The sequence below is a fragment of the Syngnathoides biaculeatus genome, chromosome 16 (assembly GCF_019802595.1).
Source record: "Syngnathoides biaculeatus isolate LvHL_M chromosome 16, ASM1980259v1, whole genome shotgun sequence".
Classification (NCBI taxonomy): Eukaryota; Metazoa; Chordata; class Actinopteri; order Syngnathiformes; family Syngnathidae; genus Syngnathoides; species Syngnathoides biaculeatus.
This window is the reverse complement of record NC_084655.1, coordinates 12,320,170-12,336,053: the sequence shown is the minus strand read 5'-3', so window position 1 is coordinate 12,336,053 and position 15,884 is coordinate 12,320,170. Positions and strand designations below refer to the sequence as shown.

Here is a 15,884-nt window from a genome sequence, read left to right as displayed (position 1 = left end):
CACATTACATTTGGAAATAATCTACAAAAAAAAAAAAAAAACACATCACACATTGCATATGAATTTTGTGTTTTAATGCTATTTGAGAGTTAAATGTTGCAGCAGAACATTTTGGGTTCAAGAATGAACCGGATTGGATTGATTTTCTTTTTATTGTTTATTTTAGTGGAATTAATTGACAGCAATTGTTTGTTTGGGAATTCAAGATGGCCATAAAGGCAACATAAATATTCTGATACATCCAGAATATGGACCATACAGTACAATAGGTTTTATTGACTAACACCCGTAATTATGAAACATGTACAATAAAGATGCAAGTTTCACTTTTACAATTAATATGTGCAATTGGATCCAAACAAAGTAGGTGTGATAGATTAGCTGACCTGCAGCTGCATAAAATAGTGAAGTCATTTTTTCTTTGACATTTTATCACAACGAGCTGTTAAATGGTTTGTCCCACTCCGCCTGGTTCCTCACCGGAAAATTCAGTCCCCTAGCGGAGACCTGCAGGGATATCTCATCTTCTGGGGTGCTTTCTGTGTTACACACTGCCGTGTGTGGGCCCAGCATGTCTTGTTCAATTAGAAGAGCACGGTTTGAGTTTGTGTCGGTCACATCGATGCTTTTATTAGGATAAAGGATTGGTTCCGTCCCACACACGGCTCCATGCGTCAAATGGGAATTCCCTGACTCGAAGCAGCTGCCCTTTTCACCAATCCCCAGTCCAAAGCTTTGAAATACATCCATCACTGACGGCGCAGAAGGATTAGTTGGGGTCTCCTCTTCAATAAGACTCAGTGTGGGCAAAATATCCACTAATTCTGCCATCTCCATGGGCCGGATGACCTCAGAGATGCTGGCAGGAAAGTGATCTGTCCCCCCGAAGGACTCTGATGCATTCAAAGCCGAAAACCCCACTTCCAACTCTCGGACAGCAGCAGACTCGAGTCCAGATTCGATTAAAGTGTTTGCACATCCCAGTTCTGATAGGCCGATGCTTGTTATATCCACAGTTGATTGGGGACTGATGTCTACAGGGTACCCCCCCTTGGCAACGCCTTCCATTAACACCGCTGTGGCCTCCTCAACGGCAACCATGTTTCCTGATGTAGAGGAGACCTCGGCCGTGACAACGTTTGGCGCAATCGTGCTGACGAAACTGTCTGAAAGGGAAAAATATGCACAAAATTATATGGAGGAATTAGTTTTTAGTAGTATTTTCAACTACAACAGCAATTTTGGATTACAAATCATAATTTCTCAATCAGGCAACCACGCTATGTGTTGATTCATTCGCGATGTTCAGAATCATTCACGGATTCCCAGTCTGGTGGTACAAGGACCATTAGTCACAAGCGGGCTCGCTCAAGTAGTACGTGAAAAATAAAAAATTACTGCCCAAGTACATTTCAGGTTTGTTTATTGCTTTATTACAATATATTTTACCTTTGTTTTTTAAACTTTCATTTAGTTTTTTTTTATATATACTAAACCTTTATTTGCAAAACACTGAGTGAAGTACAGTTACTCAATAGTTCGGGGACTCCGTTGTCGTATTTTGTGTTTCATACTACCAAACCATCCTTTTGTAACGCATAGAGAATGTGGCCTGACATTGAGATTCCTGAAAATGACGCTGCTTGGATGGCAGCATATACTGCTTCCTAAACCTTTATGTACCTTTCAGCATAAATGGCGCCTTCACACATGTGCAAAATACCCATGCCATGGGTACTACCGCATCCCCGTATCATCATAGATGCTGGCTTTTGAACATTTCTGCTGACATCAATTCAAACAGCCTTTTCCTCTTTGTGTCAGTCCATCAGAGATGAGCTCAGTCTTGGAGTACGTGGCGGCATTACAGGGTGTTGTTGATATATGGCTTTTATTTTGTATGGTAGCATGTTAACTCACCTTTGACGATTTAGCAACAAGCTGTGTCAACTGAGAATTGTTTTCTAAAGTATTCCTGAGCCCATGTGGTAAGCTCCTTTACACAACGGCACTGTTTTTTTTTAATGCATTGCAGAGTGATTGAGAATTCTTGGGTATTCATTGTTGTATTTCTTGAGAGCCTTGCCGCTTATCTTCGAAGTTGCCGAAACTTTAAATTATATTATGGAGCGTCAATAATGCAGTCACCCTCAAATCCTTACAATTGTACGTTCAGAAACTTTGCTTTTAAGGTGTTGATCTATATCCTCACACAGTTATTAAGTAATCCATCTTCACAATTATCAGTTTTGATTGACATTAAAAGCATAATGTGCAGTTTTCCATACCTGTGGCGGCCCTTTTTGACTGTAACCGATGGGGCCACATCAGTCTGGCTGTCAACCTTTCTTCCTCTTCCTCAGCCTCGGGACATGGCGGCGGGTCTCCTCCCATCACCAACCCAAGAGGCACCGCTCCCACCCACTGCTTGGACCGAACGCACTGCAGACAGTCCATAATCCAGCGGGCATCCCGCCACACGACATCCAAACGCTAATGGAAAAATGAACAAAATGGTAACCATTGGGCGAGTGTTGTGGTTGATAAAGTACTGTACTTTTTGAGAGTTTTCAAAATGTTTAAAATATCTTACATGTGAAATCTCAGTGACACGGTTCAGACGGTCGCGGGCCACCTGCACTTCCCGTGTGTCCAGCGCCTCGCGCAGAGCCTGCTGAGCCAGGTGAGTGTCCAGCTCCAACCTCACCCACGCCTGGCAGTAGTGGGTCAAGAAATCCCGTTCATATGTCCAGAGGTGAACTAGATGTCACGAAAATCATAAGGAAATTCAAATGAGTAAATTAAAGTAGTTGTAGTACAGTCACTGCTAATTAGGGAAATGTAGTTGAATTTTAAGCGTGGGAATTACCAAGAAGTCTCAAAAGAAGGAAAACCCTGTGAATGGCTTCAAAAGGTTTTGTGCTAATTACACTGAACTCTCTGGGTATAGAATTTGTTTTTGCACTTTCTTTACTAATGAAACTCATTTCAAGTAGTGTTAATTACAAGTTACCTCCAGGAAATAACATTACAACAGCAAAATATAAACTCTTTTGCTGTTTATCCACCTTGTTTGGCATCCAACACACACACTCTAGTGAAATTAAGGCGCTGTTGAGTCGGCTTTTTAACTCACCCAGCTCAAAGATCTGCAGGGGCATCGTCAGGCCGGGCTCTTTGGTTCCGAGCAGAGGCCAGTAGCTGGAGCTAAAGTCTTCACTCGGAGGAAGAAGCAGCAGCATGGAAACTTTGTCTCCGAACTGAAGCAGTTCTCTGGTGTATACCCCATACTGATAGGCCTGTCACATATGCATAAAACATTCAGCAGGAATACTTTATATATACTTTTATGAACTGGGTAAAACTACTCTTGTTCCTCACTACATACAGTAAATCACTTGTGGTTAGTTGTTATGATACAATGTTACGGTTACTGCCTCAGGGTAAAAAATTCTGGGTTATCATCTGTGGGTTTTTCTAGGTGGAGTTAGGATCACCACCCCGTGCATGTCTAGGTTTCATTAGATTAATTGAAGACTGTAAGACTACCCATGAGAAAATGATTGTTTGCCTATATGTGTTCTGTGTTTGACTAGCGACCAGTTCAGCATCTTACGGTGGCTCGGAAGTGCAACACCGCAGCATACTCGCAGCCTCTGTAAATTTTGTTTACCCTGTAGAGGGGAATGTTGAGCTTTGTCAGAAGATGTGAGACGGCCGCTCTCAGAGGCCTGATGAATTCCACCAGGCTGCTGTTTTCCACCAAGCTGTCATCCTTGCTGCCCAGTAGGTTCTGAATACCGTCAGTGGTTGTTTCATAAACATTATTCTGGAGCCATGCCCACTCTTCTCTGTGACCATGCAATTAAAAAGACAAATAAGTATGAGATACATTGTGAATGACAAGTGGCAGAGGAACCCAACCCCAAACATTGTAAATTGTTGTCCACTGATAACAAATTAAGCCCAAAGTTAGTGCTAATGAATTTTCAGCGCACATTTAGGAGGACTTGACTTATTCTTCTTTTGTGCAATTGCACAAAGGTCTTATTTCAGAATTGCAGGGAAATGCAGAAAGGGTTAAAAGTTATCTGCTAAGTAGACATAATTATTAGACATAATGAAAACCTTTATTGCCTTTTAAAAGCAATAACATTGACTGCCCAATGACCTGAGCTTGGCCTATTGCACATCTTTATCTCATACAATAAGAGCTTGAAATGTGATGTTTTTTTTTTCTTGGGGTGGGGGGGGAATACTATTAAGCAAATAATTTAAATAGTAATGACAAATATAGATGTGTGGTTGAATTATTGTGTTGTTAATTGATCACAAAACCATAGCTTGTCACAAACATCATTTCATCAGTGTTACCTCGTGACGTGAGCATTGTGTCTGACCCTTGCATGGCAGAGTAAATTGGGAAGCCTTTGAGGTACCAAAACCCTGATGTGTTCCACGGAGCTCCATAGTTTTAGGATGCCGACATAGAGGCCTGATTTGGCCCAATGATTGCGGCGCCTGTGGTAGTCCAGCTTCTCCTGAGAACAAAATGGAGATAAATCGGTAGTGAAGTCAAGAGAGGCTCACTGCATGTAATGTTTTATTGATTCCGTTGAATACTAGATGGCTTTAGCTCCTCTGTAAGGGCTTGGGCTTCACAGCTGAAGGGACACGGTTTAAGTCCCGCCATGGACAAAATGTTAAAATGACATCTAGTTCTTGGAGAACTGCCATTCTGCTTGCTGGTTACTGTTGAGTGCCCTGAAATTTTCCTTGCATGTCTGCATGTGTAATCTGGTCCTCGGTGTGCTGTGCAAAACCGAAATTAGAGTAGAGCGAGAGTTACATTTCCTTAGGGAATCATGATAAATACATTTTTAAAAAATTAAATTGCATTTGGACTTTCTATACCAATTCCTGATAGTAAAACATCATTCAACTCTATAGGATAGTGTATTGCTGGTACACCTGGAAAATGTGATGAAATGAAAAAGTGTTGTAAAAAAAAAAATGCTAACTTTTAAAAAAGTGTTCATTTTTTGTTTTGTTTTGTTTTTTTTCCCGAGAGAGCCTAGGGCTGAATATTTCTCTGTCATTAGTTTCTCTCTTTCCCTCACTCCTTTTTTTTTATAACCAAACTATCCTCACCCTGAGGCGTTCATAGAGCATATCCATGGCGGTGGGTTCAGGCAGTAGGGGAGCTCTGCTACGGTTCTTCTCCAGGCGAGCCAGGGGCATCCATTGCAGTGGCGGCTCGGGGGGGCTTAAATCAGAAAAGACCAAAAGTATTAAGTATTAAAGTCAGCTAATTGTGTGAGTGATGTGAGACCATCATTCTTATAATGCTACTGTTTTTCTTAGCCAAATACTCACTGGAGAGTAGTAAGTGGCTAAAAATAGCCGACCAGCATAGAAATATGAACTCATAACTTGGTTCTCATCTGAGCAGAGGTGGGTAGAGAATCCAAATATTATACTCAAGTAAGAGTACTCAAGTAAAAGTAAAAAGTAGCCCTCCAAATAATTAGTTGTTATAAGAGTAGGAAAGTATTCAGTGAATAAACTACTTAGGTACTGAGTAACTAGTGAGCAACTTCCAATTTATTTTTAAATCAGTATCCATCCATCCATATTCTTTGCCGCTCATCCTCACGAGGGTAACGGGGAGTGCTGGAGCCTATCCCAGCTGTCAACGGGCGGGAGGCGGGGTACACCCTGAACAGGTTGCCAACCAATCACAGGGCACATAGAGACAAACAGCCACACTCAAAATCACACATTGGGGCAATTTAGAGTGTCCAATCATTGTTGCATGTTTTTGGAACGTGGGAGGAAACCGGAGTGCCCGGAGAAAACCCACGCAGGCACGGAGAGAACATGCAAACCCCACACAGGCGGGTCAGGGATTGAACCCGGGACCTCAGAACTGTGAGGCTGAGCCACCGTGCCGCCAAATCAGTATTTGAAGGTGAAATGAAATAAAATAAAATAAATATGAATGTTCATATAAAGATATTTCTGAATAATAATACTTAATCTAAAACAACATTTTATAAAGCACAATTTGTGTAAATTCACATCCAAAAAATGGTGTTATACTATATTGCTTCTACTTGTTAAACAACTAAATACTGTGGGCTCACCAAGCAGATTACAAAAACAGCCTGCCTGAGGATAGCTTGGATAGGCTCCAATACTCCCTTGACCCCTTGTGAGGATAAGTGGCTCAGAAAATGGATGGATGGAAAATAAACATAAAATCTGGTTGCACAAGGATGCACTCAGTCTTGTAACTGGGATGGGGCAGTGTGCAGAAGTAACTGATTAGTCTACTCACGCCTGCAACCATTTTGATATCTCAGTGGGAAAGAAACATGCATAGGTCCTTACAGGAACATTGTTTTAGCCATTAAAATAACTAAATGAAGAAGCTGTATGGCGACCAGACTTATTGATAGTGTGTGTGTGTGTGTGTGTGTGTGTGTGTGTGTGTGTGTGTGTGTGTGTGTGTGTGTGTGTGTGGTGTGTGTGTGTGTGTGTGTGTGTGTGTGTGTGTGTGTGTGTGTGAGAGAGAGAGAGAGAGAGAGAGGGAGAGAGGACAGAACATACCCAAGAAGATGCATGTTTTACATTTACTTGTGACCATAAAGTAGGACTAATGTTGCCATTTGCAGACCCAAAACAACACCAAAAACATCAGCAATTTATCCCAAGGTGTTTTCTCAATTTAGAAATGGGCTGCAAATTTCCAGGTTTGGACAATGATAATATTACGCTGCAAATTACATTTGTAAAATTGTTTTTTCGTAGTCTGAAATGTAAACATAAATCCCGTGGCTGTCATGATTCACCTTGACTGGCTCACGAGGCCCAATAGTAGACTTTGTGTGCAGAAATGCGAGCTTGTTACGTCGTTTGATTGGTGAACTTGAGTCAAACGTCACTGTGGTAATCATAGTGGATTTGAGCAACAGCACACGTGCGGGACTCAGAACCAAAACTCAAGTCTTAAAATACATCGTCCATCCATAGATTATTGTAACAAAGTAAAAGTATCATTTCTGCTTAATAAAAATACTTGAGTAAATGTAAAAAGTATGGCTACAATTTTTCCCAAATGTTATTTGAGTAACTACCCAGATTTGGATCTGAGATACTGTTGTGCCCAAGAAAATCATGTCAATAACATACATAACTATCCTCATTTGGGTTGCGTGTGAATTGGAGCCTAATCCATCTAGTTTAGTACAAGAAGCGGGGTACACCCTGGATTGGTCATGAGTCAATCAAAGCTCTCAGTAACAATTGCCAAAAATAGTTGAATTGGTTGACGGTGGGCTGCAGGTGCAGGTCAAATTCATCTCCAGGTCTGTCTGACTTCCACCTCAACCAAATATCATATTCTGTCCTGTTTTCACTGAAATCATCTATCAGTAAATTGTTGAGGATTTATTATAATGGGCTGTCATGTACTAATCGGTTGTACAGTCTTCAATTTATTTCATTCTCATTTCGCTTAAGCCAAGCAAAACCTCTCTCAGCTTTCATATGCAAACTCCAAGGAAATGATTTCCATTTTTTTCCCTCTTGCCTTTTGTGAAAAGCAGAAGGGTAGTGTAGTCTAGTACTTTTGCCCCTGACAAAAAAAAAAAAAATCTAAGCAAGATATAGCAAGGCTTCAAATAGAAGTTTAAAACCATTTTGCTGAAAACGTTTTTGAAAGGGAATAAAATGCTGGAATCAAGTCTCACCTGCTAGTATTTGGGAACTCCTTTAATGTTACAAGTAAAATGTTGCCTTGTCTGTCTTTGAGTGGTTCATAGTACACTTGACCAAGGTCCATTGTCCCTAGGGAAGACTGGAAGCAAAGAAGGATGGAGATCAACCTATTTTAATTGTTATTATCCAGGGGTTAGCAATTGAACTCCCTACCTGCAGTTGGGAAACAGCTTTTAAAATATTGTGTCTGTTCTGTAGGAGGGACGAGGAAGATGACTGAGCAGAGGAGAGTGCTTGTTGGAGGGAGGGCACTTGCTGCCATGCACAGGACAACTGGAAGGAAAACAGATGGCATCCCATTCTAAGTTGCACTTCACTTACACACTTTGCTAAATAGTACAATTTTTGGGTTATCTCCATTCGAATAGGGATATACTGTATGATGTACTACAGTACTTGCATAATTTAAAACAAGATCTGTATCAAAAATGCTGGCTTTACAAGAAAAATGATTGGTTTTGTGTAACTTTGAGGTATTAATTTAACAGTATGTGTATTATTGTACTTGGTCATTTATCTGCACAGCTCTCACTTCAAAACAGTAGTTTTACAACTAATGCAGCTCCAACAAAACAAAAACAAACATTGTTATTATATTAACTCTGAAAATACAATCGAAACTGAACATTATTACATGTGCCAAGGCGAGAGGTAATGATTTCACCCTCGCTAGTTGGTTGCTTTGTTTCTTAGTCAGAATGTTTCCAAAAAACGCTCACCCATTTCCCATGGAACTTCGTGAGTGGGTGGTAAAAATACAAATCAAAATGCAGAGACGGGAGTTTTCATGTCCGGATGCCGGATCTCCCCCCCCAAAAAACAAAGAGATGAAACAATATTTTTTTGTCAGAAAAATGTAGGCCTATTCACTTACGAGCACACGTTGCTTTGTGACTTCACAGGTGGGTGATGTATTGAACAGAAACGTTGCACAATCTGACAGCACCACACAACCTACCGCTGAGTGCAACGGATGGAGAATTCTGTATATGGATGTGTGTAAAACACTAATATTGTCAGGATTTGCAAGCCATTATTAAGAGGCTGCACCTTGCTTTCAAGTAGAAGTTGCAACTGTTTTATATATATATTTTACCTTGGTTGAGCTCTGCGCTTGAGTGCTAGTCCAGTTATCTTACAGAAGGCAGGATTTTTTTTTATTATATGGCTCTTGTATTGACTCTCATTATATTGTGTTGCTGGTCATAATATTGTGGGTGGTATATGTTGACGTGTGTCCCCGAGGAGATCACCTTGGCGAACCAAACAAAGTTGGGGGCGAGAGTGGTTGAGCAGCACTGGATCTCCACCAGCGGGAGTTGATCTTCAGCTGTCACAAGAACGTTTTCCTTGTGGTAGAACACAGTTGCCAAGTACACGCCCCTAATGTGATAGCAAAATTAAGTGGGAGAAATAAAAGCTTTCAAAAAGATAGACTAGCCAATATAAATGCAAGCGCACTTGATGCAATGCAGTATGTTTTGCAAATATGCCATCTGACACAGGTGCGCGATTCCTTAGTAGGTATGATGGATTCATGTGACATTTTGCAGGCTACATTCTTGGCACATAGGCAATGGATCAAGTGCTGATGATCCTCGTGAGGTCCACAGTTGTGGTTCACTGAGGCTGTTGTCATGACAACATAGCTTCGACTGTCACGGCATCAATCATTGATATTGAATGCCTTGACCGAGTTGTCGCATAGGTAGATGGCTCACAAGTAAAAATGTTTCGGGTCGTGCTTCTTGCGATAATCTAGAAGACAATAATGCAGACCACTGGATGCTTGTGGCATCAGGATGTGTCCAGCAACCACTCAAACATTACATTGATTTCAGACAGCATGATCGTGCTCAAAATAAATCGTCACTGATCTTCAGACTGCTGCTTGTTCAATATACACTAGATAAGAAGCTCTTCACTGCTGTAATCACCACACATTCAATATATAACTGCCAGAAAGCAAGATTGAGGGTTACCTTTGTAAGAGACGGACAAACTTGGTAGCAGACTGGAACAGTTGTTTGATGCCCCGAGATATCGAGAGACGCATGTTGGGACTCTGAGCTTTATTGCTCTCTGTGAAGCAGCAGCGAATAGATGTCTTGCAAGAGTCGTTACTTTTCATTTATGCATGAAGCCTTTGACTAGGACTGAGACTTCTCCATGCCAAATCGGCATACCGCAGTTGTACTAGCAAAGATCTGTTACCTTTGTAGTATCCTCTGTTATGAGGCTCTCCAGCATCTTCCAGAATTTTCCACACTAGGGCCTCATGGTTTCTGTACTGTGACTTCACACCATTGCACTCTCTCCAGCCTACAAAGGCACAAAAATCTTATAATTACAAGTTTACAGTTTAGAGAAAACAATGCAGGGTTACCAGATACTTAAGTGTTTTAGCAATTAAAAAAAAAACTGCATACAAAGAGCATCCCATATACCATATGTAATGTGTATTTATTTTGCTATATTAAGGGTTCATTTGATTTATTTTTGCCATAATTGTGTCATAATCATTGCGTGGGATCATTTCACGATAGGAGGGGAAAGTTACATCCAGCAATAAATGATAATTCAACCTCACAGCAGCAACGGCACAAATCCCACAGTGACATATTTAAGCCTCTACATTTTAATAATTCAATAATCTACCTGCTAGGAGTTGATTCCGCTGCTGTTACATCAAAGCTGATGACAATTTATGCAGAAGCAGAAAAAGAAAAGAACCTTTTTAAAATGTTTATCAAGGTACTTACTGGAGGGTGCAGCGCTTACTGGAACAGAACTTTGAGGTAGGCCCCATCCTTTCACATTATAGGCACTCGCCCTGACAAAGTAATGGACTCCCTGCATTTGAACGGACTCCAAATTATTACATTGCAAAACTTGTCCAAAGTGTCTATTCCAAGATAAAGAAATAACTTTCACTTTTACTTAATTTGGATAAGTATGACAGTTGGGTGAGATGTGTTATAGGTAAAGTAGAAACAGTTTACTACAGTAAATTGTAATTATAAATACAATGTGTTTGGGTCAAGCCCATCGTGCGTGCACATAATTAAAGTTACCATACACCCATATTGGGTTTTCTTGTGTGTGTGTGTGGTGTGTGTGTGTGTGCGCGTGTGTCTGACCCAGAGAGAGAGACAGCGAGAGTACTATAGACACGGGATGTCTTACAGCATTGAGTCCCTTGATAATATAGGAAGGATTCTTGGTCTCTGTTACACGGGCTGAGCCAAGGATGCGCTTGAAGCTTGCTGAGGTGCTCCATTCCACTGTGAAGCCAAAACAATCTCAGTGACAGATTATTGTTTGCACTTGACCAATCTGTAAAAACATTCCAGTATAATAGTTTCCGTGAATACCAACCCTTGTAGCATGTGATGAGTCCCATGCAGTCCCCTTCTGGCTCTTTGATTGCCACAAACAGAGAAGATGTGCTGGTCACCACTATGGAAACTTGACAGGGAGGACTTGGGATTTCTGGAGAAAATATTTCAAATATACTCAAGACAATGTTTATGTTGAGCAATATTGAACTGGCACAACTGGCAGTGTTGTTTCATAGTGGACCCCCTCTATTTGCAGAGAACCGGGACCAGGCCGGACTTTAAATAGCGAAAGTCTTTGGATCATTAATGCCCTTTATTTTTCTTAAACTAAAACAAAAATAATGTGTGTATTTCATTTATTTGTTATAACTGAAGAAAAAAAAAAAAACACAAATTCCGTGGCTCGTCGTGCGCCGAGCAACAAGTATGCGGGGGTCCACTGTATTTCTCCTTAAAACGGCAAAAGAGAGTTCTTGTGAAATTGTTTGGCCAACTCCGCAAACGCCTACTGACCAGTGAACAAAATGTCTCGTGGCTCAAGCTTGAAAAGCGCAACGCGGAATCTTAATTAGTGCTGCTGTAGCTTGCCTGTTGGGGATTATTGTGGCCAGCAGTGAAACTACTGTTATCACAATATTATTATGCTAATCTTAGCAATAGCCTCCAGACAAATTCTTCAGTCAAAGTGGGTTTTCTCTATTCTGAATATTGTTTGACCCAGAGTAGAAAGATTAAACAGTCGTCTTAAAAACACACACACATTTTGTGTCAGATTTTTTTAACGTTATGTTTGTGTGCCACGGAATTTTAAATTGGAGAGCGTTTTATTTTACTGCATCTTAAATGTTGAGCCTGAAATTTTTCCTTTGACAGTAACAACACGCCCATAAACGTGGCAGATACAGTAATTGCCTGTAAGGCAGGCTCATGCAGTGGTCGCGTTGTAACAACCTCAAGGATAAAAACAAGGTCATTTTTGGACAGACAGTGAATAGGAATTGGAAGTTGGAAAAATTCAAGTACTTCTTGTAATTCCAATACCCAAAAACTGACCTGTGTGGTTGAAATTCTCCTTCATTCGGTAGTATAGTTGCAGTCTAAGGCTCCAGAGTCTGAGTTGTCTATGGGCATCAGCCTGTGCGTGGGACCCTACCCCGGCCTTCTTCAGTAACTCCTTCTTCCTCTCATCCACTCTTTCTTTCGCCAGCACCACAAGATCATCAAGCTTATGTGCCCATTCTGCCGGTCCGCACACTAACAGTCATGCAATACAAAGAGCGATGTTCATCTTAAATATGATTATTCAAGTACTGAATTTTAACATAGTACCTTTGATAAAAATTAACAAAGAAAATCAGCGGCATGGATGTCATTTTTGAAGTGGGGTGGGGAACAATGTGCTCATTCAGCCATCCATTTTCTAAGCCGCTTATCCTCTCTAGGGTCACAAGAGTGCTGGAGCATATGCCAGCTATCTTTGGGTAGTAGCGGGGTACACCCTCAACTGATTGCCAGCTAATTGGCATAAAGGAACAAACACCTAGGGCCAATTTAGAGTCATCAATTCAGCTACCATGCATGTTCTTGGGATCTGGGACAAAGTGCCCTGAGAAAACTAACACAGGCAGGGGAGAACATGCAAACGCCACACAGGTAAAGCAAACTGCAGTGCCCCCCACGGGAGTGGGGGGGGGGGGGGGGGATTTTGACATGGGGGGCACAGGGCTACTATGAACACTTTGCATTATTAACTTACACCCAGTCGATGGAGGTAATTTTACCACCGAGCACACAAAGCCCACACAAGCCACTGAAATGAGGCCGGAATTCAAGACCTTAAATTTTAGCAGAAAAAAAGTTTGGACTTTTCCTTATTCTTCAGTTTAATTCGTGTACTGTAAAAGTGACCACAGCAGTGATTATTACAAGTGAAGCCTATGTGTATTTATAGAAGGGCATATGTACTTTCATAATGATTTATACTAAAAGCCCTTGGAGAGTTCTTACTTGAAAAGAGAGTCAAAACACTAGCGTTAGGTTGATTTGGCTTTGTAAATATCATAGCACGTGCACTTTCTCTCCTTTTATGTCACCTTCTATCTACATTTGTTCCTTTCTCCTAATGCAGAAAACATGATTGGTTTTAATCTTTGATTTTGCTACTCTATTGAATGAATTCACCCACTCTGTCATTTTAGGCAATGGTCTGATCACCGCAAGTATTTCACATTCACTCATTGGGCCCTTCGTAAGATACACTTGCACAATCTGTCGAGAGCCAAATCAAAAACTGTGCCAAACTCTTTGAAACAAAGTACTGTACTTACAAATCGGGTTGTGCCTCGCGCCAGCCTTTGCCAGCACATGGAGCAGAGGTGAATTGTGGGTAAGAGCAGCCACATCCAAGGGGACAAGGCCCTGTTCACTCACTCTGTTCACCCCCTTCTCCCGCTCTTTCTCCCAATCTCTGTCTTTCTTTTCTCCTCTCTCCCACATACTCCCTCCTCCACCTCCTCCACAGTTGCTCTGTATTCGAGAGAGCAGACTTTGTACAGCCAAGGTGTCTTCATTCTCCACCGCATCCCACAAGGTCATATACTTATGGGGTCACAAGAAGATGGCACAGTTCAAGTTAGTAGCCGGTTGCTTCACCAGAAAGTATTTGAACAGTAACAGTTTCACCACAAGAATCATGCGATCCACAAACAGCGTGGGTTTGAAGTGTTGACTAGGATTAAAACTATTCATGTGGATTGTTTTATCTAAAATCCATTGTGATGGTACATACACGTCAAATCATAAACTTGATCACTGTCCAAATACTTCTGGATCTAATATAGTTTGCGGTTTTGGCAGAGACAGATACAATTTGTCAAACTATAATTGTGAGGATCACACGGGGCTGGGAAAGTTATAAGCCCACAGATGCACGATACAGTTTGACAGAGTGGTTCTCCACCTAAGGACAGGTAACAACCCCAAAAGTAAATATCTTACTGCATCTGCAGATTTTCCAGGCCGCTTGGGTGTGTCTGCTCCCCCGTCCACAGATGGCTCTCCTCCCCTTAGCCTGACTGACAGGTTTCGATAGATCCGCTTGGGTGAGACGGGACCGAAAGAGCGCCGGCGAGGGGGTGGGTTCCTCGTGGATACAGACATGACAAAGCCAGAGGAGAGGAGAAGAAGCAGGGGAAGAAGAAGAAGACAGAAAGTGGCTGGAGGAAGCAGAGATGGCTGTTTTTAGTTCATAGTTTTGAGTTATTAAGGGCCCTAACCTTAGGGAAATGGTTGGGGGAGAGAGGATAAAGAAGTGAGTACAAGTAATAAAGAGAAACTTAGGGACAATGAAAAGAGTGAAAGAAAAGATGAGTCAACAAGTGTGGAAAGACAAAAAAATAAAAAGAGAAGAATATAAATCAGAATTCAGTTAGCCTTGCACACATTCGTGAAACATGAAACCAGTTTTCAACCAACTTAGGGAGTGATGCTGATGTGTGGGTGGGTGACTGGTTAAACGTTTCCCACACTACATGACAAATGCCAGAAATTCGTTATTGAAACTTAAACATTGCGTTCTTTCTTTTGTGCAACATGAGTCTCATATTCTCTGAAAGTCCTTTTAATCGACCAGCTCAATCTCGAATCATTCCTATTGACATAGGGAGCATACAAATTCATTGTTTTGTAGGTGTATTATCAAATATTATGATCATAAACTACATTCAATCGCATACATTGCTCAAAATCTTTAGGTACTTAGTAAAGTACTAAGTACTTTAGGTATTTAGGTAGGTAGGTATTAGGTACTGTATTTTATAGAGATAATGTACTAGATGCTGTATGTAATACAGTGTAACAGAACAAAACATAATCAAAACCAATTTGGGGCTAATCAAACTGCTCTTATCAGCTAACCTTAACTCCATTGCAGCTAATTGGGCTTTTCTGAGGTTCTCCTGCTTGAGCTACCGACATTAAGACTAATTACAGTACTAATACTAATCACTACATCTGTAGCTTTTTCATTACACTAACCAGTTACATAAAGATCTTTATAGTTTTTAGAGTCGCATTAAGCTTCTGATAATGTATTCCATTTCAGCAAGTCTCCCTCTTCATTTTTTTCCCCTTTCACTTTAGGCCTAACCCTATTCATGGGTCAGAATAGCGTATCATCTGGTTCCATTTCACCTTGTCCTCTGTATTTTCTACTCTAAACTGACGCTATCTGCTATAAATCTCCTGTTTGGCTTGCCTCTCTGCCTCCTACCTGACGGTTCCATTTCCAGCATCCCTCTCCTGATATATCCACTGTCCCTCATCAGAACATGTCCAAACCATCGCAGCCTGAGTTCTTTAGATTTACTTCCAAACATTTTAGTCTGTGCTCATTGTTGAGTCCATCAATCCTCTTCACCCTCAAACAGAATAACAGAATTTTCAGTTCTGCCACCTCCAGCACTGTCTCTTGTCTTCAGGTCATTGCTTCTTCTTGTCCTTTTGGCTTGTCCCGTTTGGGAGTCGCAACAGCATGTCATCTTTTTCTATCTAAGCCTATCTTGTGCATCTTCCTCTCCAACACCCACTGTCCTCATGTCTTCCCTCACAACATCCATCAATCTTTTCTTTGGTCTTCCTCTCGCTCTTTTGTCTGGCAGCTCCATCCTCAGTAGCCTTCTACCAATGTACTCACTCTCTCGCCTCTGAACATGTCCAAACCATTGCAGTCTGCTTGCTCTAACCTTGTCTCCAAAACATCCA

General features: G+C 41.2%; 1 protein-coding gene across 1 annotated transcript; it reads right to left on the bottom strand.

Annotated features, from left to right (window-relative positions):
* Positions 1-108: 108 nt before the first annotated feature.
* LOC133514619 (ankyrin repeat and fibronectin type-III domain-containing protein 1-like) lies at positions 109-14,282 on the bottom strand. Its single transcript, XM_061846449.1, has 18 exons — positions 14,121-14,282; positions 13,451-13,721; positions 12,177-12,377; positions 11,161-11,274; positions 10,969-11,066; positions 10,545-10,635; positions 9,997-10,104; positions 9,765-9,864; positions 9,036-9,165; positions 7,936-8,055; positions 7,755-7,861; positions 5,152-5,266; positions 4,375-4,541; positions 3,674-3,851; positions 3,137-3,299; positions 2,594-2,760; positions 2,289-2,493; positions 109-1,166 (listed from the first exon to the last, which is right to left on the bottom strand). Exons 1-18 carry the CDS (start codon positions 14,280-14,282, stop codon positions 433-435), a joined length of 3,231 nt encoding a protein of 1,076 aa, XP_061702433.1. The 3' UTR covers positions 109-432.
* Positions 14,283-15,884: the final 1,602 nt, after the last annotated feature.

What these genes read in the sequence shown, in the direction of transcription:
- LOC133514619 (XM_061846449.1), bottom strand. Translation starts at nt 14,282, where the DNA reads ATGTCTGTATCCACGAGGAACCCACCCCCTCGCCGGCGCTCTTTCGGT. An exon ending in CTGGAAAATCTGCAGATGCA is followed by an intron (nt 13,722 to 14,120) that starts GTAAGATATTTA and finishes TGACCCCATAAG; the next exon opens with TATATGACCTTGTGGGATGC. An exon ending in TCAACATTCCCCTCTACAGG is followed by an intron (nt 3,300 to 3,673) that starts GTAAACAAAATT and finishes CATATGTGACAG; the next exon opens with GCCTATCAGTATGGGGTATA.